Here is a 27,179-nt window from a genome sequence, read left to right as displayed (position 1 = left end):
TCAGCAAAACTAATATTTATTAGAAGAGGAACACATTAAAAATGCATTAAGAATGATCTATAAGCCCTCACATAATTTCATAGGACAAACCTCTTGTCCTCAGTACTAAATCCAGAATTGGTACATTCAGCTCGATAGAAAAGCCATAAAAGTAAGTGCTAAAAAGTGCAAAAATGTAAAAAGCCACAAAAGTTCTTGTTTGCCACTGTTCTGCATTACATATTTTCCAACTGCATAACTCAGTACTTTTCTCACTTTATGCAAAGTGAGGTGAATCCTATCCCACAGCGTAGCAGCATCTTACATTATTTTATTAATTCATATTCATAAGGTGTACCTACCTTGACTACTGACATTTCTAAAATACATAGACACAAAAACTCCTTCAACAAAGGTCTGGGTGAATTATAAGCTGAAGGGTAAGGAAAAAATATCTAATTCAAACCCTTCAAAGGAGCCTTCCTTCCTCTTACACAGAAAGAGAAAGCTGAGACTTATGGCATTTTCATCATAGTTTCATCATTTCACAATGATCAAACTATACGAAGTAGTAACAAAATCCCACAATGTGCTTTTTATTGTTAAATATGAAAGATGTTTATTTCCTTGTTTACCAAACTTTTTTTTTTTTTTTTTTTACCAAAATAAGATACTCTGTATAAAATCTCAGGGAGAATAAAAGCCATTAAAATCCTTGAGAAGGGTAAGAAGGAAACTGAAACTATGAATGGCAAAATGGCAAGCAGGTACTGACAGTTTAGTCTTGAAAGCACATGGACATCAGCCAGGAGCAAGGTGAAAGCCAGAGGAGACATTTCCTCTCTCGTGTGTCATTTTTATCTGTGGAATTCTTCTTAAGATGACATAAATTGTAGAAGTTCCTGAAGGGAGGTTCTAAAGCAAGATATAAAAGCATAGAAGGAATCTGTTTCCTCAAACACCAACACACCTCTGACAAAAAGAGGTGCATCACTCAGCAGAGTCTGGAAGATTATTCTCCAGATGCTTGAATGGTTTGTATAGACCTCTCAAATCATCTGGAATCAGCCACTGTGATTTGAGCTGGGTAATTCCTCACTCTTCTCCACACGAGGAAGCAACATCCATGTTGTACTGTACATCCCTTGGGTTTTCATCAGAGGCATAACCTGGAATGAGTTTTCAGTGTCAGGTGTACTACTCCTCCTCAGGAAGAGAGTTTCCAGCTGCTCAGTCTCAGTGTTCTGTCTTGAACCTCACAGCTTTTGTACACTGCAGCCTCTCGGTATCCTCAGCCTTGGAAACTGCTCATGTATTTGACTTATTGGTGACTTTCTTCAACTTCCTCCTTTGCAGAGCCAAGTTTAGGGTTTTGAGGAGAGTGTCCTTGTTGTTCAGAACATTGTAGCGATTCACTTCCACTAACCTGCTGAAATCATATGGCTCAAAGGTGAAGTTTAGGGTACGGTAAGGGGAATCTTTTGACTCAATGATAAAGTCACCAAAGGATTTCTCTTCTTCTGACTCACGTTCAACTCCTGCAGCAAGAAAGAAAGAAAAAAAAAATATCACAAAAACCCTCTGCTGTAGTAGAATCATTTTAGTTGAATACTGCTAGGAGGATATCAGAGATTAATTCTGTTGAAATTTAACTTTTTCTCCAAAGCTCCTCCTCAGAGATATTAGCTCCTTCCAAAATATTTGAAAGCTGAAGGGGCAAAGTATTCCCTTTCTATTTCCACTTGGCTCCAAAATACAGAACTAAAATGTATTTCCATTGTGAAAAATTGTTAAGTTCATCTTTGATTATTATGCTCAAAATAAGAAATATAAAGCTCAGTTCTCCCTGGAAGTGCTGCTCTACACTAAAATGAAAGACAAACCTCAAGATGAACAGGCTCTAGGAATACCTTGCCCCTTAAATTTAAATACCAGTCTTAAAAGATGAGCATTAAAGTAGTTTACTGCAAACACTTTTGTGGGGAAAGGGGTGTTGTGAGCCTCTTCTCTCATCCTATCCTTCAAAAAACTAGTGTAAACTGATTCTGCCTTAAATGTAAATAACAGCTTAACAATTACAGAGTAATATTAAGAAGAATCAAAAGAGGAACATGGACCCCACTGAATTTTCCCCATCAGCACACCCAAAGAATTGTTAGAATAGTGCTTTAAGATGCAGCTTGCTTACCTGGAGCTTTGTATTTCTGGAAGGTGTCATTCACCAGTGGGAAATGGAGTACAATTGGAGCCTTTGGATTATTGTCATCCACAAACATGTAACACTCTTTTGGCTTCTTTTCATCTTCCTCACTAAATTTGATTTTTGGAAAAGGAATGTCCCGCTCCTCACAGTATTTCTGAGTCAGCTCTAAAACCTGTTACCAGAGGAAGAAGATAATTGCAATAGAACACCAGCAACACTTCTAAGACCATCTAACAACAATCCTCAAAGGGAAAGAGACTTGCATTAAAAAAAAAGAAAAAGAAAAGAAGTAACAGAAGCTCAGTTTCAAATCAGCAAAAACAATTTCTGTAGCTAGTAACATAGAAGAAAGAAGAGCAGAACTGCAACAAATATCAAGAGATTGCAGCTGAAGATTTTTATGCTTTCCTACTCTAAGTCTATTCACCTTGACTTTTCTGCACTTAATAATGAACACTTCAATGTACAGAAAATAACTTGTTTGCATGAAGAAAATCAACAATAGCCACTCTTTCTTTAGAAGCACATACCTAAGTAACAATGATCTTACGGGCCAAACAAATAGTCTTATTTTACTTAACAATCTGTTTAAGCTTCTAAAAATTTTTGAATCTTCTTACTGTCATCAACTTCCTATTTTCTCATGACCTTCACAGGAAAAAGAATAGCAAAATAATATTTGAAATGTCTTTTCACAGGAAGACAGGCCAAGAGTGGTGGGGCTGTTCAGCCTGGAGAAGAGAAGGCACTGGGGAGACCTTACAAGACTTGCCAGTACTAAAGGAGGCTTACAGGAGCTGAAGGGCATGTAGAGATAGGATAAGGGGGAAACAGCCCTAATCTGAAGGAGGGTAGGTTGAGATTAGATATTTGGAAGAAATCCTTCACTGTGAAGGTGTTGAGACACTGGCAGAGGTTGCCCAGAGAAGCTGTGGACTCCCCACCCCTGGAAGTGTTCAAGGCCAGGGCGGATAGGACTTTAAGCAAACTGGTTTGGTGGAAGGTGTCCCTGCCCATGGCAGGAGAGTTGAAATGAGATGATCCGCAATGTCCCTTCTAACCCAAACCATTCTGTGGTTCCATGAAAGACATAAGGATTTATTTTCATTTGTTGATTAGTGTTTGTATCCAGCTTCATCTGATCTGCTGCCACTGAGTATGATTCTGTGCTTTTATGTTCATGTAATAATGCTCAGCTACATCTCTCACCTCAAATGGAGCTTCCCAGGAAAAATTGAATGACAAGATAACATCCACATCCCTCTCTGGCTGAAGTACCAAAGGAAATGGAGAGTTGATGGAAAAGCCACCATCCACTAGATACAAGCTCTCTTCCATGGGAGTCAGCTGGTTGGGAAATGCATCCACGTGAGTACCTGTAAGACACTCCAAGTAACACAAGTAAATATATCGATTCATTGCACGTGTATTGGCAGAAGAAATAGACAAAGCTCATATTAGTGTTATAAGAAGAAAAAACACATTCCATCATGCACTTTCACCTGAGACAAACCTATAAATTCTGATGATCAGCTTGCCTTATACGACAGAACAAATACAGTAGATCAACATTTTTGCTATGGTGTAAGAAGGGATATAATTCCCTGGCTTCAGCAGAACAAAGTCAAGCTTACTTACGTTCCATTGGGATATTATATAGTGTATTAATGTTTTGTGATAGTCAGATACACATAAACTCCTTTACCTCTCCAAGTCACAAATTTCTTGATGTTAACATAATCTTTATGAAGATACAATCCCTTCATGAAGTTGAAGGTTTCTCCACATGTGACACGGGACTTGAAGAAATCCTGAAAAATTTGTAACAGCGGGCCCCCAGGTGTAACCAAGCGGGTCTTCAGCCGTGCTGGGTCTCGGAAATGGAATCTTCGGCAGTCATCTGCAGAAGTTACAGAAAGATGCAGAATACACACAAAATACCAGCTCCAACATTTCAATCAGGCCTTTTTGTACAATATATAACCCGTTATCCTAAGGCTGGATTTGTCCTCTAATTAGGGTATTGTAATGAAATTTAGATGAGATGCATATTCCATAGGTGGGTGATTTACTAGCCCTGTTTAACAGGAAAAGCTTTACTCATAAAGCATTGCCCATATTAATTTCAAACCCACACAAGGGAACACTTGTTACTAAGTGACAACCACTTCTGTCACATAAGACATCAGTCAACCACACACAGCAGGATTTATAACTACACAAAACAAAAAGGGTGGGGTGTGCTGGGAACCTGGGCTGGAAAGGCAGAGGAAAGAAAAAATCTCTTTTTCCACTAGTTACTATAAGGCCATAACTATGCACACGAACAAGTCCCAGCCTCTAAAACTGTAATGCACAAATGGAGATCAATGACTAAGCATACAACCATAGGGGAAACTGAAAGCCTCTTTTTTCCATCTTCTGTTTAGCAATCCAGCTTCTATTCTTCCTCTTCTCAGGATTATGATGCCTGCACTTTAATGTGTTTAAGACAGCTCCCAGAACTAGCCCAAATTTTAGCCAAAGTCAGATAAAAATTCTTTTCAAAAGAAGAGGAAGTACACTAAAGAAACTATTTTTCTTCTCTATAAGTGATCAAAGGGAATAACACACTATAAGAGAGATCTGTCCCAATCCACCCTTTGTGCTAATCTTGAAAATTACATACAGCACATTTTTGCATCATATTATTTGTGATTACTACAAAATCATCCATCTTTTGAAAAATCCAACTCTTTTTATGTATGTTCTTACCTACAACTTTGATAACATCTTTGAAAGAATCTAGAAAGCTCAGTCCTATACCAACCACCTTCAGGCAGATATCATCCAAGCTTGCAGCAAAGGCACTGCCCCACATTCCTGCAGGAGAAATGCAGAAGAATTTAACACTCAAAAGGTTTTTCACAGAACCAAAATACCTATAATTCACCCAACATTTTTCATGGGAGAGGGCTATCACTTGATTCCCTACTATTCTAAGAGTTTGAGTTAAAACCTTGGTGTTAATCATGTGAGAAATTACGATGTTACAATATAATGCAGAAAATTTTCCAAGAGAAAATCACAAAAAAGACAGTAAGAGAGCAGGAAGACTGACAGTAGACATTTTTGAAAGGCAGCTCTTGCAGACTCAGGACATCAGACTATAGCACTGTGAACCAGCTATGAACCTAAAGCTCTGGAGAAAAATCAACATGTTTCACTTCTTCAAGTCCATTGGAAGGGAAAAATGTCACAGACTTGAGTTCATACGTTCCCAAAGCAGCAAAGTTCCTTTCCATCTCCTTATGTGATAATTTAAACATAATCATAAGGTCATACCTTGTAGAAAACAAATCCTGGGCTCTGGATGTTTCTGGACAAGCCGTCCCATGAAGAACTCGCTGTCAAAATTCTCTGTCCGAACAAAAGCTCCATATTTGCGAAATCCAACTTCATAGGGAGTGAACTCACACCATTCTAAGAACAAGCCAACAGGATATTTACTCATCTCAGAGTAAACATGAGCGAAAATATTTATCTGATATCCGTTCACACAGGGCAGACAGAAGGGACTCTCCCCCCACTTTTCACAATCACTATGGATTTCTCTGCCCCTCTGCTCTAGTTTTTATATACATATAATTAACAAAAACTCTTGTGAAGGCTTTCATTCCATCTTGCTCCCTCTTGACTTTGTTACTACAGAAATAGCCTGCCTATTTTGCTTTTAATTTAAACCATTTTGATGGCTCCCTCTTCCATTCAAAATGGAAGCCACACTATTTTTCTCAGCTTTTCTTTGCACTAAGAGCCATATCCCAGGAACTGGCTTGAAAACTCGATTAACCCACTGTGTTCTTTTCAAAGTTCCTCATCATGCTTGAAAGATCTCCACAAAGAATTGAAAAATAAGGGTCATCCAGTCAACTCCTGGGCCTGCACAGATCAACCTGACAAAACACAGCATGCATCTGCAAGCATTATCCAAATCCTTCTTGAACTCTGGCAGGTTGGACCAAATTGAATTCACTGCCATACACACACACTCCTCAGAATAAAACAGACAAGTCCCCTCGTGGTACACAGATGGACACAAGCATTTGTGTTCCTGTCTCACTCATCCATCCCCACTTGTTGCATCATATTCGAAGTAATATACTGGTCTTCATAGACCAGTCTTCAGATTTTTACTGTAATAACTCAGACCACTAAAACAAAGTGGTTTCCTTATTACCAAGGCCTCATTCTTTGATTCAGACAGAGGCATATGTAATACAGGAATCCTCTCAGCTCCTGAAAATTTCAGGCAGTTTCTAGCAAAACGTGTGGAGTGGCCAACAGTTCTGAATCTCATTTCACCATTTTAGCCATGAAGACTTTTGCTATCAGGGTAATGATACTTTGTCAATCAGTTTCCTATTGCCTCTTGCACTACCAACTGCTGCTTGAGCTGTTTCCTGTTATCAGCTGCTCACTGCCCAAGCAGCTGGATAGATGAAATAAATTTGTGGACTTCAGCAAACAAAAATACATTTCTATGTTCATACCTGCAAAGTCACCACTGCTCATATTGGGTCTCACATTGACAGCTGCATAGATAGGATAAGGGTTCTGGGCCCATTTCACTGCTTCTTGCTGATCAGACAGCTTTGATGAATCTTCCTGGTCACAAGCAAGGAAGGAGGAGCCCACTTAAGTCAGGTAAATTCTGTACCCACAGTTTGATAACTGGTAGCTGTTGCTTAGCATTTCTAATTAACAACACTACTAATCCAAAGCCCCTTTTCCTCTCCACTGTCTATGGTTAGATTTGTCCAAAATATTTCTGCAGCTGTGTATTTAGAATATTTAATGTTAATAATGAATTAGCTATCCCTCTGATTTTCAATGTCAATTACATAGAAAATACTGCACAATAATTGTTCCACAAAACCAACATCATTCTGCCAGGCTTAACCTGCCCAGTAAAAAAGCTGTTATTTTAATAATAGTCATTCCAAATAAACACTGCATTTTTCTGTTACACTGATCTGTATGAATTAAAAATTCTTTACTAAAGAAGATACTATGTTTATTCCACAGCCTATACAGAGGCGGACAGTAATTAGTTTCTTGACTCTAAACACATGGCTCGGTAGAGTTCCCACTTGAAAGACAAACAGCAGTACACATCCAAACACGAATTCTTTTACCTCTTGTTGCAGGAAATATTCCACAATAAGGCCCCACAAATCTGTAAAGGAAACTTTCCGTCCAGTGATCTCCATTGCATTCAGCTCCTGGAAATAGTATTTCAGTCGTTCTGGGGAAAATGCCCCTGCTTTGCTGCTGGACACAGTGTCCTGAGCTCTTATGATTGCATCTTGAAGGTCTTTCTGTGACCAGTCAGGGTCTCGATACAGTGTTGATAGACACCTGAAAATGGTTTTATTAATGTCATCAGTAATAAAGACCTTTGTGTAAACAAAAATTTTAACTAGCTATAATTAGTGCTGCAGCACTTGAGAAGTCTAGCTAAAAGAGTGAAGAATCCATAAATAAAAGATCTCTGAACTCTAAATTGTGCTGAAAACCCTGACAGCTATAGGACATCTTTGTTCTGATTGTTAACCTGCCTTTCAGAGATGTTCCAAGCATCCTATGCTAACACCCATGAACCAGCCCATAAACATATGTTAACTCCAGAACAAAACAACCACGACATGCTGGCTGATGGCAAGGATGCCATGGCCATGGCCTTTACCAGAAGAAAGGTCTGACTGAAAGAGAAGCTAGTTTGGACCACTGACTATCTGTACAAACAGATGCCCACATGAGTTTGGAAGTGTGTCTGAACCAAAAGGGGCAGGAGAACTAGGTACAGAGGAGCTAATTTAACACACAAGGCTTGGAAGAAAGAATTACACTGTCAGGTTGCACAACTCCTCTGTGAAATAATTTCACAAAACAAGGGATGACTTCACCACAAGCTCCAAGAACTGAGCAACTGAACATTCTAGCCATGTCTAATATTTCAGCACATTGCTCCAGTCCATCAAAGGGCAAGACAGTGCTATGCCTCTCTTCAGCCTCTGCACCGTTTTGGAAGGTGGTGACCTAGTGGCCTGCATGGACATGCTTTCAGAGACTTGCACCACCTCAGTTATCTTCCTGGCAAGAGTAGGGGAATGAGGAAGGATTTTAAGTCAGTGCTCTGAAGTACTAACAGCAGTTTTACTCATGTAATACATTCTAATATTCAACTGCCAGACTTGCACAAGCAGCAGATTCATCATTTTAGCCAGTAGCTAACGGGTTGGACACAATACTGGATCTCTTAGACTGTTCAGGATCCCCAAAAGAACTCACAGGTGAAAACTGGTAAAATACTTGATTTGCTGTCTGCCTACAGATGGCACAAATGTAATTTTGGCCTTATTTTGAATCAACACTACCATTTCACCTCTAGGTTTCTGAATCAAAACTGCATGTAGCTTACCAAGTGGAGCCAGAAATGCCACAGAGGTATATTGCAGCATCCAGAAGGCCCAGCTGCTGCAGCCCAGCCAGGCTGCCATAGAGGGATGTCAGTGCTCTCATCCCACCTCCAGAGCCCAGCACTGCCACGACTGGAACCTGCAGACAGCAAACTCAGGAGTCACAACCACAGGCTTTTGATGGCCAATAAATTACAGAACTAACCCCACTGCAGTCTCGTTTGAACAACAAATAGAACATAAAAAAATAAAGATTTATATCTCTATTTTATATCTCTATCTACATTACAAGTAATTTTAGGGTTGATTCCAAGATGAACTTCTTCTCTATTTTGTAATTGAAAGATATTGCTTACTATAAAGCATAGCACATCATCTTAGGGACAGTCACTTACTGAAATTGCTATGTATATTATCACACACTTTCATACAACACACATGTAAGAGGCAATTAGTCTTGTAACAGCAGCCAATACCACTGAGCAAGGTATTAGGATACGTAGATGTAAGTTTCCTCAAATAAGTGATGGCCAATAAATTACAGAACTAACCCCATTTCAGTCTCATCTGAACAACAAATAGAACATTAAAGTAGAGATATAAAATAGAGATATAAACATTTATTTCTATCTACATTAGAAGTAATTTGGGTTGATTCCAAGCTGAATTTCTTTCTCTATTTTGTAATTGAAATATATTGCTTACTATAAAGCATAGCACAGTCATCTTGGAGACAGTCACTTACTGAAATTGCTATGGATATTATCACATATTTACTTTCATACAATACACATGTAAGACGCAATTAACCTTGTAACAGTAGCCAAATACCACTGAGCAAGGATATGTAAATGTAAGTTTCCCCAAATAAGCAATTAAGAATCTATTCCTGTGGTGTGAGTTTCATTTTAAACATTCCGAAACAAAATTTCCCATCACAATTCCAAGCACAAAGCCCAAGATACAAGAGTTCCAGTACAGTACATACATGCTGAAATTCCAACATTTGTGTCCCAAAACACACACACCTCCCTAAAAGTTTAAGAGATATAAAAACATTTAGACTTCAAAACTGAAATGTACCAGAGATCCGTCTCCCACCATAGTGAATGCAAACCATGTATCTTGTTGGTTACAAGCAAGGATTTTACCAGTCTCACTATAGGACTGTGCTCAATACCTCATCTTTTGGAGGGGATTCTTTTAATTGAAGAGTCTTCCTCAGTGCCTCAGAAACTACCTTCTTCCTTTTGTCCAAAAATTCTCTCTCCTCTTTACAGAGATCAAAACCAAGACGTATATCAAGATCCCAAGAACTGAAATAGAAGTTAAGGAAAGAACATTGACATTTTGTCGGATTTGTAATCAGTATGGAAATGCAATTTTTTGTGAACACACGATCTAGGTGCAGATCTGAACTGGATCAGGTGAAATTTTAGTGTATACATCAGTTATTTTGTACAAGAGCTTTTGGAATTAAAATTTAAATTCTCCATATTGTAATTCTCCTTTAATGTTTAAATTTGAAGCTTCTGTCAAACAGTACTCAGATTAAGCTTCAGGAATTTCACAAAGGAAGAAAAGATTCTTTGTAAGCAAGATCCTTCTTTGTGAAGAAGATTGTAAGAGGAACAACTTGACATCACTGTATCAATATGACCATGAAATGAGGGGAAGAGGGGTTTTAAAACAGAAGATTCTGAACTTAAGAGGCAGGAGGAGGCAACTGAATACCAATGAACTTGTAAATACCAATGAGGCTGTAAAACAGGAGCAAAATCTTCAGCTGGTGACTGGATACCAAATGACCCTATCAACTTGCAAGCCAACTTCTTGGTTTTCTGGGGCTTTTTTGCCCTTTTTACTCCTTTCTTGCAGCCTTCATCCATTTTATAGTTCAAGCTCTTCACACATATACGTCCTTGCCTGTCTGTCATTACATCACTTCATGTATTCTGGTATACCTGTGCATGACAAAACTACTTAATATGTACATCAATAGCTATTTTACATTTAAGGGTTAGGAACACAAAATTTGTACATGTGTCAGCAGGATTGACACCATCCAATAGATAATATCTGCAAAGCAAAGAGTCACAGCCTCCAGAAAATTATCAAAAAAACCTATCAAATATATTTTTCTTTAATCTATCCCAAGAGGACAATGGAGTGAACAGACCTCCCCAGAACAGCAAGGAGAGTCACTCAGTTCCTTTATATGAGAATAAAAACCTTTCCTGATTTTCAAGTGGGGCTCCCACTCACCTCTCTTCAGTTTTCAAACTCATATCCAAACTTTTTCCCTGTGAAAAGAGAGAACACATATTGAAGTTGACAGCAATTACACAGGTAGAACTACAAAATCAAAGTTATGAATTATTTCCTCTACAAGGTCTTGCTTTTTCTCCTCCTCTGATACTTTTCACACCCCGAAAATACTTTTTTTTCTTCAGAAACTGATGAACTTTGTACTTCATTTTGCAAGACCATGAAAACACATTAGGAAGAACCACACTGAGCAATCTCATTACTTCATTCTAAGACATCCGAGAAAACAGCACTCCTGAGAATCAATCACATGTTGCCTAACTTGCCAAACACCTAGAGGCAATAGAGGAAAAGGTTATCTCATGCACATTACAGCAAGAGCAAAATATTGACAATACCTCTCCCAAAGAAAGGATTCTATCAACTTTTTCTCCAATAGGAAGGGAATTAACTGGTAGAGTCCCCAGTCCCAGAACTGTAGTGTGCTTTTCAATATCAGGGTTCACACCATCCTAATAAAAACAAAATCTTATGTGAGATTCACAGAAGAAAGTTTAGAAAAATTATTTTCATACATTGAAACAGCAAACAATTCTTAATATCACTATAGCTAAATATTTACCAAATATTATTACCAAATGTCCAACGCTTTTTGAGGGCACTCTGCTTTTTGCTTGGCAAGTGTTTGCAGGGGTATTTCATTCACTCAAATAGTTTCTTTGTTGTTGTTGTTTGGTTTAGTTTTAGGGGTGTTTTGTTTATTGTTATTGGGGTTTTTTTTTAATATACCTGTCTGCCATAATTTAAGAAAATCTTCAAGTACAAAATTTCCTCCACAAATAGTTTTGTTCTGGCATGTGTCAGAAAACACACAAACAAACTTGCTTTCCATCTTCCAATAAAGACTTGGAAAAGATACCAAAAAAGGTAGCAGCATAACACATACATCAACAATACCACAATATACGAAATAAGGCAGTATATAATTTTTAAAAAAACTTTAAAACCAGAGCGAACTAAAGCTTGCCAGGAAATATTTGAATTTTCTGTCATGTAGCAAATGGCAAGATCTCATAATACAGAACTGTGTGCAGGTTCCTAAATGTAAAGAGGCAATATTAAAAACCCCTCATATCAGAGGGTCACGCAAACCTCCAGAGCCTCCAGGTGGGCTGGAGCCCACACACCAGCTCAGGGCTCAGCCCTCGGGAGGACACTGCTCCTTAGAGCAAAACCAGGCTGTCACCCTTCTCCCACCAAGAGCTGAAATCAGGCCAGGAACCACCCACGGACTCCACAGGCGTCTTCTGACCAACAACGGCTGTCCTGAGACCAATGTCCCTCTAAGCTCCCTCTCCTCTTCCTAACAGGGGCAAACAACGTGCATTTAGGTACAGGGCAAGAAACACTACAACATTCCTGTCACTCTCTCACATCTGATAAGAGAGAAAAGGTCAGACTGAAGACTTCTGTGGTCTATGCCACTTGATGGAGGAGCATGTTCTGCTAACTACCAGAGCTGGCTAGCAGAGGTTCACCACCTGGGGCAGTCTCCATAGTTGACCTCTACAGTGTGTTTTACTTGCCTGGCTCTGAGGTTTTGATCACTCAAGCCCAGGTCTCTTTGTTCAGCTCATGTTTGCTGCCTAACAAACTCCCTGGCAAAGCTGTTCTTCCATGTCCTTCTTTGTGTTCTCTTCTCCATAGCTACCCCTACATTAGCCAAGATCACCATTTGCAATCGCGCTACCCAATTACTTGTTGGGATAAAAAACACCATAGAATAAAGAGTTTCCTTGCTCTCATTCTTAGAGAATGAATATTCAGTCACTACATGGAGAAATTGCAAAGTAAAAGACAAACCTAAATAAACCTCTGCAACTGATCTACAAGTTTCTAATAGAAAAGAATTCATATAGAGTATCTCAAAAGGTGAAAGTGAAGACGACTACATGTAGCAAGCATGTACAGAGTAACATTTTCTTAATCCCTGAATTTGAACAGATGTTAAATCTTTGGGGAGCATAGACTCTTAAGGTAATTTCAGCTCCTTACAGAACATCAAAGATCCAATGCATAACCCGACATTAAAAAAAAAAAAAAAAAAGAGATAATGTGTAAAACACAACAATAGAGGAAAACTTATCTCTCTGTAAGCTTTATGGAATCAGCATGGATGCTTACCTGTAGGACAGACATAGTTTGCTGCAACTCCACTTGCAGTTCTGGACACATTTCTTTATCCACATGAAAGACAAATGAGGTTCCATAATCCTTCTCATTGTCTGGTGTCCAAGGAATAGACAACTGCTTTTGATATGCCCCTGGGACAGACACCTTGACCTCACAGCATCCTGTGCATTAGAAAAAAAAGTTTAGGCTATAGGGGCCATTTGTTGAAAATCAAGTATTAAGTGTAGCTGAGACCATGAAAACACAAGTGAAAATTCTATTGTGGGGTACCCAGTAGAAAATACCCAATATTATTAATTATTGAAAATAAATGCAAAATTTACTTTAACAGCCAATTTTGTAGCCAGTAAATTAAAACGCACTACATAGACAGAGAATCAAGTCTCTCCTCCCTCTCAAGGAACAAACATGTTCAAGAGTAGTCCTGATTAAACTCTCCGGGCAGCCCTACCTTGCTGTTTCTCTTTGGCGTTTTCCTCTTTGTTGACAGTGCCTTGCAGACACAAGCAAGGACGAACCTGTGAAAAAAAGAAACCAGCTCTGGTCACACAATTGTTAGCACACTTCTTTGTTAGATGTTTAATTCACCTACTATATCAGTTGTAGGTTTACAGTTGCAAACAGTCAAAAAAACCCATTAGGCATTGTTTTGTTATTTCAAATAAAGACCAAATTTTGTTTCAGTAGGACAGGATTATTAGCTTTTGTTTCAAAATAAAAACCATCCTTTCTATTCCAAGAACTGTGGCTTTTTACACCCAGTACTTCACAGTTACAAGCACTTCATAAATTTCTGTCCCAGCTTGTCTATTCAGCCATCAGCTTACCCTCTAGGACAGTAGATGAGAGATTGATTTTGACACAATTGCCCTAAAAGATAAGAAACTACTCCACTGCTTGAATTAAGACTGACTTGCTGAGGGAAATTAGAACACAAAAGGTTCCTTCCTAGGAAATAATTTTCAGAAATGTGCTGTTAAATGCCACCAATTTTTCAGGGGGAAAAAACGTTAAAACTCTATATTTCAACCATAATTTCAACCGTAATGCTTCTCTCCTTACAAAAAAAAAAAAAGCATGACTACAGTCCCTTTTCTTTCAAGAGAGCAAAGAGGTAGTAACACTTATTTTTAATTATTTTCTTAGATTTATTAACCCAAAACACAGGAAGTGATCCCCTACTTAATAATGGCATTGACAAAAGCTTAGAAATAATATGTGTTAAAGCAAGAAGAGGGACTCTTTCTGGGCAGCATCTAGTCTAGAAAACACAGTACAATCTTCAAGATTCACTTGCCTGCTAAAGACATTTTTTACAAATGTTATGACAGGGAAAAAGCAAAGAAACAAACACCTCCAAAAAAAATCTGCAGCTTTCTGTAAGTTGGCATCAAGCTTAAAAATTGAGGAAGATTTTTGAATCAACAAATTGAAAAGGAGAGAGGCAGATCTTGGAGAGAATAGGAGCTGTTTGGAAGTAGGGCTGTAATACTCAAAAATCCTTCTCTTTCCACTAGAAACTTATCTTGAGGAGTAAATCACAGCACACACGATTCTGGTTTCCATGTACTCACCACAAGGACTCCATTGGTCAATACTTCTGTAGGGGCATCTGAGCTGTGAAAGCAAGAGGTTTGTTGTAAATGACAACTGGTTTTAATTTTGCTTCATCCTACTTTACAAACGAATTGGCTGAATAAGCAGTGGGATGAAAAGGTCCTCGGTGTGGGAGATGCAGGGAAACAGCAAGTATATTTCCTTTCACAAAAGAATGGGGGCTTGGAAAAATTGAAGAAAAAAATTTGTCTACAAATATAAGCATGTGCTATAGGATCTCCCCATTCCAGTTATTTTGATAATCTAGAGAAAAGCTGACCTTAGATAGACTACCAGATTGATAAAGTATACATTTGTGTATTTTTTAAGGTTAACTGAAACTTTCCACCCCCAAATAACTAATCCAGAAAGTGTTCACGAATGTCCCATGAAGTCCAGCAAAATTTTATTTCATTTTACCCCTAAAATTTTGGTGACTGGAGTATTAAGGATAATTTTGGCCAGCCATTAGTGAATCAACTCAATCACCACAGAGAACTATGAAGTATTATCCTTTTTATGAGCAAGACTATCCCCACACAAAAAAAGCAACTGGTAACAGATCTGCAGAGCACGAGCGCAATCAGCTCTTCAGGTAAGACTCACCATTTCTCCAAGAAAAACTCTACATCCAGCTCTTCATTAGCCTTTGAAAATAAAAGTTGGATGTGGGTGATCCTTGATCCTGAATATATAATAAAACACATTTTTTCCAACAAATTAAGCTTTTCTCCTGTTACATAGTAACAGCAACTTCCTGTTAAAATAACTGCATTTGCTCCTTTTATAAAAGCTCCAATTAAATTTGTAAATGGTTAATGTAGCCTTTAGCCTTTAAATATTCCTCTTCTGCTGGACACATCCTGTATGACCAGACACATTTACATTTGAAGACACAAGTGCACGGAAGTGAGAGTTGTCTCCCAGATCCATTACTCTGCTGATTAGAGAAAAAAACTTCCTCTGTCTCAAGAACCACTGCAGCATCATCTCTGCAAACAACTTCTACATGATGCTTTGGGTTTCTTCCCATTTCTTGGGAAGCACTTGCACTCTTAGCTCCTTGCTGTCTTTGTCCTCCACAGACTTCATTCTAACCAAAGTCTTTTCTCCTCCCATAGCATACAGCAAATATTTGATACCAGGCCTAACACAGCTTTTAAAGTAACAAACTAGAATCTGTTTTGAATCATTGTCTTTGCTGAAATTGAAATTTCCAGTCTCTTAATTACAGATCAAGATGACTTAAGCATTCAGCAAATGGATAGAGCTACTGGGAGCAATGGAATTACTAAGCCTCTTCCCATGATCATGAATGATTTGGAGTGCCTGTGGCACTGCCCAACACCTCTCTGTGAACTGCACACCAGTTAGCCTGCTTCTGACCACACCAACAGCACTGAAGCCCTATTTCTCAAGAAAACACATCATTAGTCACCTTTACTCTAGACCTATTGTAGCAATGTGTTTGTGGCATTACAAAACAGATCAGTCTGGTGATGTGGCTTTTACAGACATAAAACAGGCTGTCTTCTAAGTCCATAAACAGGAGAACAGCTGCTTTTGAGAGCAGCTGATCACCAATACCATCTTCATGAAGCAGAGGTTAAATGTACTGAACATAACCCTGGGAAAATAAACATCTCTTAGGCTTTTGACTTATCAGGTAACCTTTGCAGCAATAAACTTTTTTTTTTTTTTGCAAACAGATGATGACAAACTAAATAAGACAGTCCCTACAATGATTACTGACTGCAAATGCCTTTCACTTTAAAACCAGTTTATGCTAAGTCTCATGAAAAACTGATTTCATTTAAAGATGTTTTAACATTCCTGAAAGACAGCAGTAATCCCAAATTTCATTTAGCTGGAGCATCCCAAGGACTGTGGAAAACACACAAATGAAGTTACTAGAGAACTTGGAAACATCTCAGTTGACAGTAAAACCATATGTGCTGTCATCACCAGCTGACTGATCTCTCCCTTCTGGCTTCTCCATACAGATGAACCAGCCAGCAGGCCCTGCCAGCTCTGTGCAGGGCAGAGCTGAGCCAGGGGCTCACCTCGGGGTCCAGGCTGAAGGTGCGCAGCAGGGGCTCCCCTGGCCTCATGCCCCCCACGTCGAAGATGACAGAGGTGAGCTCATCACTGACAAGGACATCCTTATCATAGAGGGTCAGCTCCAGAATGTTCTAAAAGCAGAAAGAAACAAACAGCCTAAGATGAAGGGGCAGAAACACTGACAAACCTGGGGAACTGCATACAGTGGACACTTTGTGCATTAATCAATACCCTTCCTCTTTCCCAATCCTAAGGAAAAGTCAGTATTTTCAGCAGGGCTTACAGCATAGTTAAGCAAAAAATTCTCCTAGTTGACACCATTTAGCTAAAGTATTTTCTCAGCTTCCCACTTACAGAGAGGTCCCATCTGAATTCATGTGGCAGTGCTCTCCACCAGCTCCAGGCACAGATTTGCCTGAGGAAGCAACAGCCTTTTCCACTCTTTCATGGTGATTTAGTCCAGGATGTTATAGGGACCAATCACTTCCTGCTCAGCACTGTCTCAGAGATGGTAAATTCAAGAGAAACTGAAATAGATACAGTGAGGAGATATGGCACCCAAATAATAGCCTTGCAGCAACTAGTTCTCAAGGAGACAAGACTGAACTTGGAATTTTGGTGGCAGTCTCCAGCAGTAACCAGGCTGAGGTCTCATGAGCCTGGAGGGAAAGAAAAAGATCCCACACCCTAAAGTTTAGCTTTCAATTTTCTTACCAGTCAAGTCAATTACCATTCCACATTTGTCACCAACCACTGTGGAAAGGTGAGGTGGGATATTTCTTGTCAATAGAGACCTTATTCCAAAGCCTGGGATGTTATTCAAAGCACTAGTACCCCACTAAAACTGATCTTTTAAAGTACAGTTTCCTTCCCCCTACCATCAATGTCTGCTTTGAGAATGAATGCTGACCGTCTGAAGACTTTGTTAAATACTGTATTAAGTCCTACATAGAGAGCAGATGCACAGTCTCTACCCAAGAGTTTGAATCTGGTTTTCTCAATCATCAGAACTGATGGCAAAACCTGACTGAATGAACTACGTGGCAGTGAGTAGAAATTTAGTTCCTGTGAAAGAAGAAGAAAACATCAAATAGGAACTTGATTAATCAAGGAATTTCCTTGAATTCCACCAGGTACTGCCATAACTTCCCTTTCCTGAGATGCGTCATAAGGATGCTTATGGAAAATTCTAGCTGCAACGTACTTGAGAGCAGTTAAACACAGCAGTTTTGGTACAGCTTTTTGTACCACTGAAGACAACTAACACCTTACAAGCAGCACTAGTTTTGAGGGTAATACAGAACCCTTGGTTTTGAATGAAGTATCAAAAGCAAGCCAGTACAAATATACAAGTAGTCTAATCTGCTCCATAGAGTGTCCTTACCTTGACAGCACTATGGATCCGATACTGGAAAGTTTCATTCCATTCTGGGTTCTCAGAGTTGTCAACAACCTGAGTTCGGGAGACATTGGGAGACGCAGTGGGCAGCTTTAGTTCCACATAGCAGTCTGCCTTGGACACTGCAGCAGAGAGTGAGACAGACACCAGAAAAGCTTTAGTCAAACATACTCTTTCCCATGAGCTCCTCATTTTCTAGATCTCGTTACATCATAGAAAAGTGCAAACTTAAGGCTGGACATCTAAAGCAAAAGCCTTTAATGAAGTAAATGTCTTTAAACAGAAGCAAATTGAATATTAGGTGCCTGTATTTCTTTTTCCTGATTCATCAAAATCATGAAGTCCTTAATAAAAAATGCTAGCATTTAAAATTAGGAAAATCATCTTTTTAAGAGAGATTACTGCTGATACCAGGTCTATTGCCTCTTCTCCTATCCCTGGGCACCACTGAAAGAGCCTAAGCCTACTAAAGTCCAAGGAGACAACATCCACTACTGCTGTACCCTTGTTTAGTCAGGCCAGGAGCTGGGCTGTTTCCATTCCCTGAAAAAAATTATCGTCTCAGAGCCCTTCCATTTAGGGCCCCTTCAACAATTCAAGTATGGAAACTGTTCTTCACTCCAGCTGAATAGACAGGCCATAGAAAAGAACTCTTCACAACATGATTCTAGCCCTCAGCTTCTCAGGAGGCTTTTCTGTTCCCTGAACAGCTATTTGGCATTCCAAGTAGTTCAATGCTGGATGCCAGATATAAACTTAAGGCAGATTATCTTACTTGACTTAATCTGGAGTAATTTAATATAAATGAGTTTTAAATATCCAAATGCCCCAAACAGCCCTGAGATCTTTACACAGGTGTGTAAATGGGAGGGAATATATACCATGTTATCAAAACCAGGAACAGATTAAAAGCAGTTTATCTTGGAAGCAGTCAACCACCTACTTCCTTTAAAGTCTGCAATGACAAACAAATAGCAGGTACATGGAATAAAGCACTAGAACAACTGAGAAAATAAACATTTGAAAGCCAGAATTAAAGATTTCTGCTTCCAGTTTCAGGAAGACTGTTCAGCAGGAGCAAGGGTGAAACTCGCCATACCCAGAAGGCTGAATCCAGAGAAAGGAATACAGAATGAGCCACAGTATAAGAGGTAAAGGAGGGAAGCAAAACATTACCAGGACTTACTTGATCTTGTTTCTGCAAAGTAAGAACAGCTGCAGCTGCTTAATCTGCAGATTGATTAAACTTTTGAAATATAGACATACTATATCATAGATATACTATACTATATATATAAATGTACTATATTTATATAGTAAATTAATATCTATATATTAGTAATATATATAAAAATTAGTATACATATTAGTGCATATATATTTATATAGTATTATATACTATATAAATATACTATATATAATACTTTACATGAGAAGCTTTTATTGAGACATAAAGGCAATGCAATACGTGTAGATAAGAGGCTGCCTTAACAATGCTCTCTGTGCTGGAGGTATGCACCAAGAAACAACATGTTTTCATAATGCCTTGAGTAAATACTTACACACATCTGTACCCTTGATGTTTCTGGCTCGGAGGACTTTCACTGTTAGGTTGTAGTAAGGGTGCTTTTCCCACTGAAAAGAGAGAAACAAGCTCATCATTTAGCTCACTTGCAATGCCTGTTCTGTAACCACACTAGTATTAGACCAGAGAAATGGATCAGAACCAGCCAGCCCAAACTGAGCTATTAACAAATCAGTTTGGGAACACACACAGCACTTTCAGTGTCCTGGAGGACAACTAAAGGAACTTAGAAGGAAACTCAATTCCTTTGTGGCAATGCAAGAGCAATGTCTTAGGGTAACACCTCGTGGACTTCAGAAAGTAAGAAAATCCCCTTATTTAGGGAGTCCTCCAATTATAGATCAGTTTTTAATTGCTTTGTTAGTACATTCTTGCTGAGTGAGAAACAGGTGCTAAAGCTGCTCAAACACACTCATGACAGCTAGTTCAGGAGTACTGGCCAAGGGCACATGAATGCATGAGGAAAAGCAGACATGGCAAGAATCTTAAGAGCAGAGTCTAAAGACATAAAAGGCACACACTGTTTACAATGAGAAAAGAAAACCCAAAATGCTTGCCAAAACACTTCATGGCAGTTTGAGTTAGAAAAGACAAAACTTAAATTCATTTTCATTCTGGACTGCTAACTGGTATCAGCATTCTAAACATGCAGGTCACTTCACCAGCACAGATAAAAATGTAATCCTTACTCTTGAAAGCTTCTGGGAGACTATTTTTGGAAAGCAATATTAGTATCTAAGTGCCAGGATGAGAAGTGGGAAAAAAAAGTCTGACTAGATCCTAGAATATCATGAAGGAGAAGTGGGGGAGGGCAGGGAACAAGAGAGAACTGCCTGAGGTGATTTAGTACAGAAACTGCACAGAAGTAATTGTGTAAGGCTTAGGAACAGAATTTTATTGCCTCATTTTCATCAGTTATGACACAATCCTGGCCAGCTAAGAACTTTTCCTATTCTTAAATCACATTTTCAAAATGCTTTTCAAGAATGGGCATTACTTCACATTCACAATTTTCAACATGGTTAGCTTGAGACCAGAGTTTAATTTTAGATATGCTGAGTAATCACTTACAATTAAATTCAACAATATCTTTGCTTACAACACAATACTGCAGATTGACAAATGAAGCACTGGAAGAGGTTGCCCAGAGAAGCTGTGAATACCCATTCCTGTCCTGGAAGTGTTCAAGGCCAGGCAGGAGCTTTGAGAAACCTGGTCTAGTGGAAGGTGCCCCTGCCCATAACAGCGGGGCTGGAACAAGATGACCTTTAAGGTCCCTTCCAACCCAAACCATTTTTCAATTCTATGATTCTTGAAATATTCTATAAAAATGTTGGGCCTACATATCACTGAGTTGGATCTCACAGAAACCAATGAATCCTGAACTGTTAAACTCTTCTTGAATGTTCCTTATCTGATAAATGGAATTATACTATGTTTGTTAAGCAGTCACATTCTTGGTGAGTCTTCCTTATTTTCCATCTCTTGGGGATACTTGCCAGCTTTTGCAAAACAGGGTTTGAACAACACAATAAAACCAAGGCATATGCAATATACTGAACATTTTTGTATTAAGCAAGCATCATCCATCCTGACCAGCAAGCAAAGAGCAAAAACTACATGAGTCACTTAAGATTTCTCACATGCAGGTACTAAATTAAATTTGTGCAAATAAACTTCAGTTATGCTGCTATTAATCTTAAAGACACTTATTTGTAGAAATGACATGTTGAAGATATTCTTTCTTTTATTTGTTTCTCTGAATAAGACATGCTTTCACAGCTAATTTCACCATGACTTCCACCCTTCAGATGCTAGTTTCTTTCATCTTTAAACCTTTCCTAATCACCTTTCTTGTAGTCAATCCCTGACACTAGTTTCTCAGGCAAAGGCTAACCACCTTTCTACTTCATCAACTCGGGGAATAGATAGAAAGTCAAGATTGTGTATGTTATTCTCACCAACTTCCTAAAGTTCCTGCAACTCTTCTGTTTGTTGAGATATAAAGCTACATAATCACACCCCCAAGGCTGTGAAAGCAGTCTTCATTCACATAGCATAGCTGTTGCTTGGAAATCAGAAACTATCAGAGTAAGCACAGAGCACCATGATGATAGCCTATCCTTCTTTTATTGCACACCATCTGTCAAAATGTACTTACATGCTCAAAAGAAAGTCCTTTCCAAAGGTCTCTAACACCTTCAAATTGCAGCCAGTCATTACACAGCTGAGGGTACATTTTCCACATGCAGATCATAATTTAAGGGCATGCAACTCAACAGAAATGTCACTGTGCTCTCAAGCCTGTGCAATCAATTATGCCAGAACCTCCTCATGTGCCTCTTTTACTTATCTTTTAGCAAAGGCACAACAAGGTCATAGCATGCTGCAGGTGAGCTTGCAGAGTAATGAAGCATGGGAGTATCAGATATGCCCTATCTGAATAATCAGGGAAAAGGTAGGCAAGAAATCCATATGGGAAATGGACAACAAATACTGATGACAGCTCCGCCTGTAGCACTCTGCCTGGCAGCCTACCAATGGATGTGACTGATGCAAGCAGCTAACTTCTGCTTTGCATTTCAGTGGTTTTCAGAATCACTGCTTTTCCAGAGCTCAGGAGTGCATCTGAAGCAAAAAAAACAAAAGCCCCCTTCAAATCCTAAATCCTAAAATGAGAGTACAAGGCTGAATTTTCACATACCTTCGCAAACTGTCTGTACCTTTGGTCTAAAGAGAAGATGCTGATGCAGCTGGAAGTGACTGTAGAACAAGGCATCCCAGCTATAGGACCAGTAATCTTTACTTTCACACAGTCCAGGACACCTGCCTTTATACAGTGGGCAGTAAGTGCTGGGATCCACCCCACAGCACTCAGTGCAGGCAGGACTCAGCATAAGCCTGCCAGATTCATTACAGAAATGCTGTCATAGCAAATAGAAAGACAACTTCTAAGACATATTTTGTGTTCACAGCTATTGGGAAAATTAGGCAGCTCAAAGAAATGTCCAGTTTACCAAAGGAGCAGTTTCTCCCCATCTTATTCCTGCTCCCAAAGAAACACTGCTGCACATCATTCCCTTCCTTGTGGCTAAGAGTCACAAGCTTGCTTATAAAGACCAAGGGAAATCCCTGCCTTACCTGGGCACCCCTTGCACTGTCCCTCCTCCCTCAGGAGACTCGCAGACCCAGCCCTAAGAGCCATTGTCTCCTGGCAGGCAGGACTCAAGTTAGCCAGGACATGAGCAGTGCCAGCAGCTCAGTAACACAACAGCAGTGGCAAACACCAGGTTCACTGTCAGGTTATTGTTGTTTGCCTTTAGAAGTGAATCTAAAGGCAAACCACAATAACCTGACAGTGAACCTGGTGTTCACTGATTGCATTAAATTTACCTACAAAGCCAAAAGGGTGATCTGCTGCCCTACCCCTTGCTCAATTGCTATCAATTAGTCAATACTAAAATCTCTCCCTGCAGCCAGCAAAATTTTGTTAAGTAATGTTAATTTTTTTAAATTTAAACAGCGAGTGCCTGAGGGAAAATATATTGTTTTACAGGTTAATGGAGGTTAACATGAGCTTCTTCTAACCTGATCTCCTAAGTACTAAACAATAATATTAAGAAGTCAACAGGTTTATTTCTATCACACAGCAAGCAGAAGTGCAGAAGGCTATACAAGCAGCAAGTTGTGACAATTAATGGTCACCTCAATTTTATGTTGTATATTGAGGGGTTGGTGTGATAGGATACAACAAGGGTGATCAGCATATAGATGAAATCTCCAGCCAAAAGCTCCTTCATAAACATTTAGCTCAATTCAAAATTGAAGTTATTAGCCTAACCATCTTATACAATGAAATTATTTCATTCTAGTTAAAGGACAAACACCACAAAACCACTTTATCTGTTGTGGTTGCACTGCATTATGAACAGGAGCTGAAGCCATCATTAGTCTTTGTCTGACTGAGACCATTAATCCCTGTAAGGGAAGATAGAAAGCAGAACAGAAGGCAACTGTAGTAAAGGTTATTTAGCAAAAAAACACATGAGCATGATTTTATCTTCACTGATGAAATGTGCAGTATTCTGGACTCTCCCCCCAAAAAAGTACTTGACATCAGCTCAATTCTGCTCCCCAAAACCTAAGGAAACACAGATCCACTCTGGATTTCTTCAAGTAGACCCTAAATTTAATAAAAGCCTGAAATCTCCATTAACATGATCATGAAGAGAAAAGTGTGGATAACAATAAACTTTTTCATTCCTGCAGAAGTGCAGGACAGGTTTTCCATACATGCACAACAAGAAGCCCCTCCTGAGCACATCAGCCAAGGAATGCCATCTCCGAGCCAGCACCATGATTCCTCTTACCCGCCAGTGACAGAACCCAGTGTCTTTCCTCTCCTTCCTTTGGAAAAGCACCGCTGCCAGAAAAGGCAGCACTCTGGGCGGAAATGGGCCCCGCAGCACCTCATGGAACATGGAGAAGATGTCCTGCTGTCTCTGCAGACAGTCTGACAGGGAAAGCCAGAGAGCAAGGCGAGTCGGCGGGCGCCCGGCTGCGAAGCGCTGCTTGCCAGGGGCTCATCCCAGTCTTGCGCAGGACTGGGCTGTGCTCCAGCCGTGAGAGCGGAGGTGTGGCCCACACTTGCCAAACAAGCCGGCTCAAAACCTCGCTGGCAGGTTTTTCCAATATTGCTACAAGATAAGGGCAGCAAAGCAGCACCAAACAGGGAAGCCCTGGGCGGGAGGAGCCACCACTTTGTGATCCAGCCAAGACACCGAAATCCCCAATCCAGATTTTCTTCGAGAGTTCCAACAACCTGATGCACAACTATGGCCATTTCAAATCCTTTTCAGAGCTTCAGTACACCTACCAGTACTTTTAAATAGAAAAAACTGCCATGTTACAAGCCTGAAGTAAAGCAAAGTTTGTCACTGACTGTCACTGTTCAGAGCAGTTTCAGGGAGGCCAGAGCAGACACCACAGTTTGGTCTGCCATAAAATGCCTCAGGGAATATCAACTCCCCACCACATCTCCCCTCTCTGAGCAGCCTGCAGAAGTCTCCCCTTTTTCTTCATTTCCATGTAACGCAGTCTTAATTCTTCCACCAAAAGTTCTCAAAAAAACTTTACAAGAGACAGGACAGATTTTTGTAAGAGTATATCACACCTTAAAAAAATAATTAAGTAGTGAAGGAAATAGTTTACTAAAAGTGATTATCTTATTAGCAGCTGCTGACAGTTGTCTCACTGAAGCATTTTATCAAAGAGCTGAAATTTATAAACTGGAATTGCAGACCAAGTACCAAGCTTTAGTGTTACAACAATTAAAGTGACAGAAAATGTATGAAAGCCAGTAATGCAGCATGTCATCAGCTCCATGCAAACATGAGAATGTGACACATTCTCAGCAAGGTCCCATTCATTAATCATTTCCTGTCATTAGTGTCAGTCACTAGGCTAGAATTTAAGAAAATTAAGAAAAGAATAAGCACTGACATTTCAAACACAAACAAGTCAGCACTAGGTGGTGAATTCACAGAATGAAGAGTCAACACAGGCAAAAACAAACAATGCCATTGTGAAACAGCCAGCAGCTGTTCTTAAGCCCTCATGTCCTACTAAATGGTACAGCAGACACTGGGCTGAAACAGCTATTTCTTTGCTTTTCTACTCACCATTGCACTGACAGCGAAGGACTGAAGCACCACTCCTATGATGAAAGGCTGAGAGAGCTCAGGCTGTTCAGACTGAATAAAAGAAGGCTCCAGGGAAACCTCATAAAATCCTTCCAGTATTTAAAGTGGGCTTTTAAAGAGGGAGAGTGACTTTTTACACTACCAGATAGTGATAGGACAAGGGGGAACAGCTTTAAAGACTTAGATTAGATATTAAGAAAAAACTCTTTACTTAGAAGATGGTGAGGAACAGGTTGCCTAGAGCAGTTGTGGATGTCTCATCCCTGAAGTGTTCAATGCCAGGTTGGGGCCCTGGGGACTTGAATCTAAAATATCTTTAGGGTTCCTTTCAACCCAAATAATTCTATGACTATCATATTAGGTTTTATTTGTCTTCAAATAGATTGTAGAACCATAAGTGTGCTTTTTTTTTTTTTTTTACATTTAATCTAACAGTTTGACTATAAACAAGAAAATTGAGGTGACCTCACAGTACCATGGAGAAATCACACTTATTCTAGTTTATTACAGGCAGTGGATAAACCCTCTACTTTGTCCTGAGTGCCCAACTGCACACAAATCCAGCTTACCTGCCTTCTGACACTCTCCTCTTCCAATGAAATCTCACTTGGCACAGGGATCTAACTTTTACAGAATTTCTCCTCAATCGCTCAAGAAAAACTGAAAGCTCTTTAGAACATATGCTTGAGAATTGTTTCATGGTCAACAACAGATCATTTGCAGTGTCTGTGTGCAGTTTTAGCCATCCACAGACACTGTTGTCTTAATAACAAACAATATCCAGAGAAACTACTTGGTTTTGTTATTTCCCATCAGACTAAGAAAACAAGCAAGCACAAAGACATCAAAAGATGAGGCAAAGAAAGCCTCCCACCTGGTAATTTTACTTCTGCTCTGACTTGTATGCCCATGGGGTAAAGGTAGACATATATCTACATTGCAGTTTTGGGGTTTATCAGAAAGCATTAAACAACATCATCACCAACTATATTATACATTATTTAAAACATGTGTAGATATCACAAGGGACCCCTTTTGGTTGCATTAGCAGCACTGAGATGCAGTATTCAAGTAGAAGAGATAAAAATTTGAAAGGATGCAAGCAAGGATAGGATTTTATTTGTTTGTTGGGGATTTTTTTCGTTTTCTTCATAAACACCAATATACTTAGTTGTTCAATTTATTCATCAGTGACTTGGATGAAGGAGCAGATGCCTCCTCAGCAAGCTCACTGATGACACAAAGCTGGGAGGAGTGGCTGATCCCCCAGAGGGCTGTGCAGCCCTTGAGAAGGACCTCAACAGCCTGGAGAGATGGGCAGGGAAGAACTGTCAGAAATCCAACAAAGGCAAATGCAGGGTCCTGCTCCTGGGAAGAATAACCCAGGCACCAGCACAGGCTGGGGGCCAAGCTGCTGGAGATGCCCCTGCTTGAGCAGAGAGCTTGCAATGAATGACCCACTCTGGGTCCTCCCAACCTGACCCATCCTGTGACTCTGTGAACAGGGAGACCGGAGACTTCATCTGTGCTGGTGAAGTCCATGGCTATAGAATGAAAAAACTGAGGATCTATATTCTACTTCCAACACCAGACTACTCTATGACCTACAGCCCAAGCAAGTGCAAACCTGTGAATCTATAATTTCCTGATTTGGTCACACAGAGCTCAACATCCCTCCCCAGCACAAAATAGTGCAACACCACTCAAAGAAAAAATTTGTCAGTAATTTTAG

The 27,179-nt window shown here is 39.6% G+C and overlaps 1 protein-coding gene across 4 annotated transcripts; it reads right to left on the bottom strand.

The window, feature by feature from the left end:
• PLA2G4F (phospholipase A2 group IVF) lies at positions 1-25,375 on the bottom strand. Of its 4 annotated transcripts, XM_039705483.1 has the most exons (20): positions 24,116-25,335; positions 19,723-19,795; positions 18,146-18,282; positions 16,764-16,892; positions 15,307-15,347; positions 14,679-14,721; positions 13,556-13,622; positions 13,096-13,265; positions 11,310-11,423; positions 10,909-10,946; positions 9,824-9,959; positions 8,646-8,782; positions 7,360-7,582; positions 6,715-6,829; positions 5,507-5,644; positions 4,937-5,044; positions 3,888-4,082; positions 3,392-3,558; positions 2,168-2,354; positions 1-1,517 (listed from the first exon to the last, which is right to left on the bottom strand). In XM_039705483.1, the coding sequence occupies exons 1-20, from the start codon at positions 24,224-24,226 to the stop codon at positions 1,288-1,290; spliced, it is 2,559 nt and encodes an 852-aa protein (XP_039561417.1). In that variant the 5' UTR covers positions 24,227-25,335; the 3' UTR covers positions 1-1,287. The 4 variants fall into 4 exon arrangements, with proteins under 4 accessions (XP_039561417.1, XP_039561418.1, XP_039561419.1 ...); XM_039705484.1 differs by lacking the exon at positions 2,168-2,354 and having other exon boundaries at positions 1,291-1,517; positions 24,116-25,372; XM_039705485.1 differs by lacking the exon at positions 1-1,517 and having other exon boundaries at positions 2,219-2,354; positions 3,392-3,568; positions 24,116-25,375.
• Between the last annotated feature and the right edge of the window lie 1,804 nt (positions 25,376-27,179).

The sequence above is a fragment of the Passer montanus genome, unplaced genomic scaffold (genome assembly GCF_014805655.1).
Source record: "Passer montanus isolate IOZ18808 unplaced genomic scaffold, ASM1480565v1 scaffold18, whole genome shotgun sequence".
NCBI lineage: Eukaryota > Metazoa > Chordata > Aves > Passeriformes > Passeridae > Passer > Passer montanus.
This window is presented reverse-complemented; position numbering and strand designations above follow the sequence as displayed.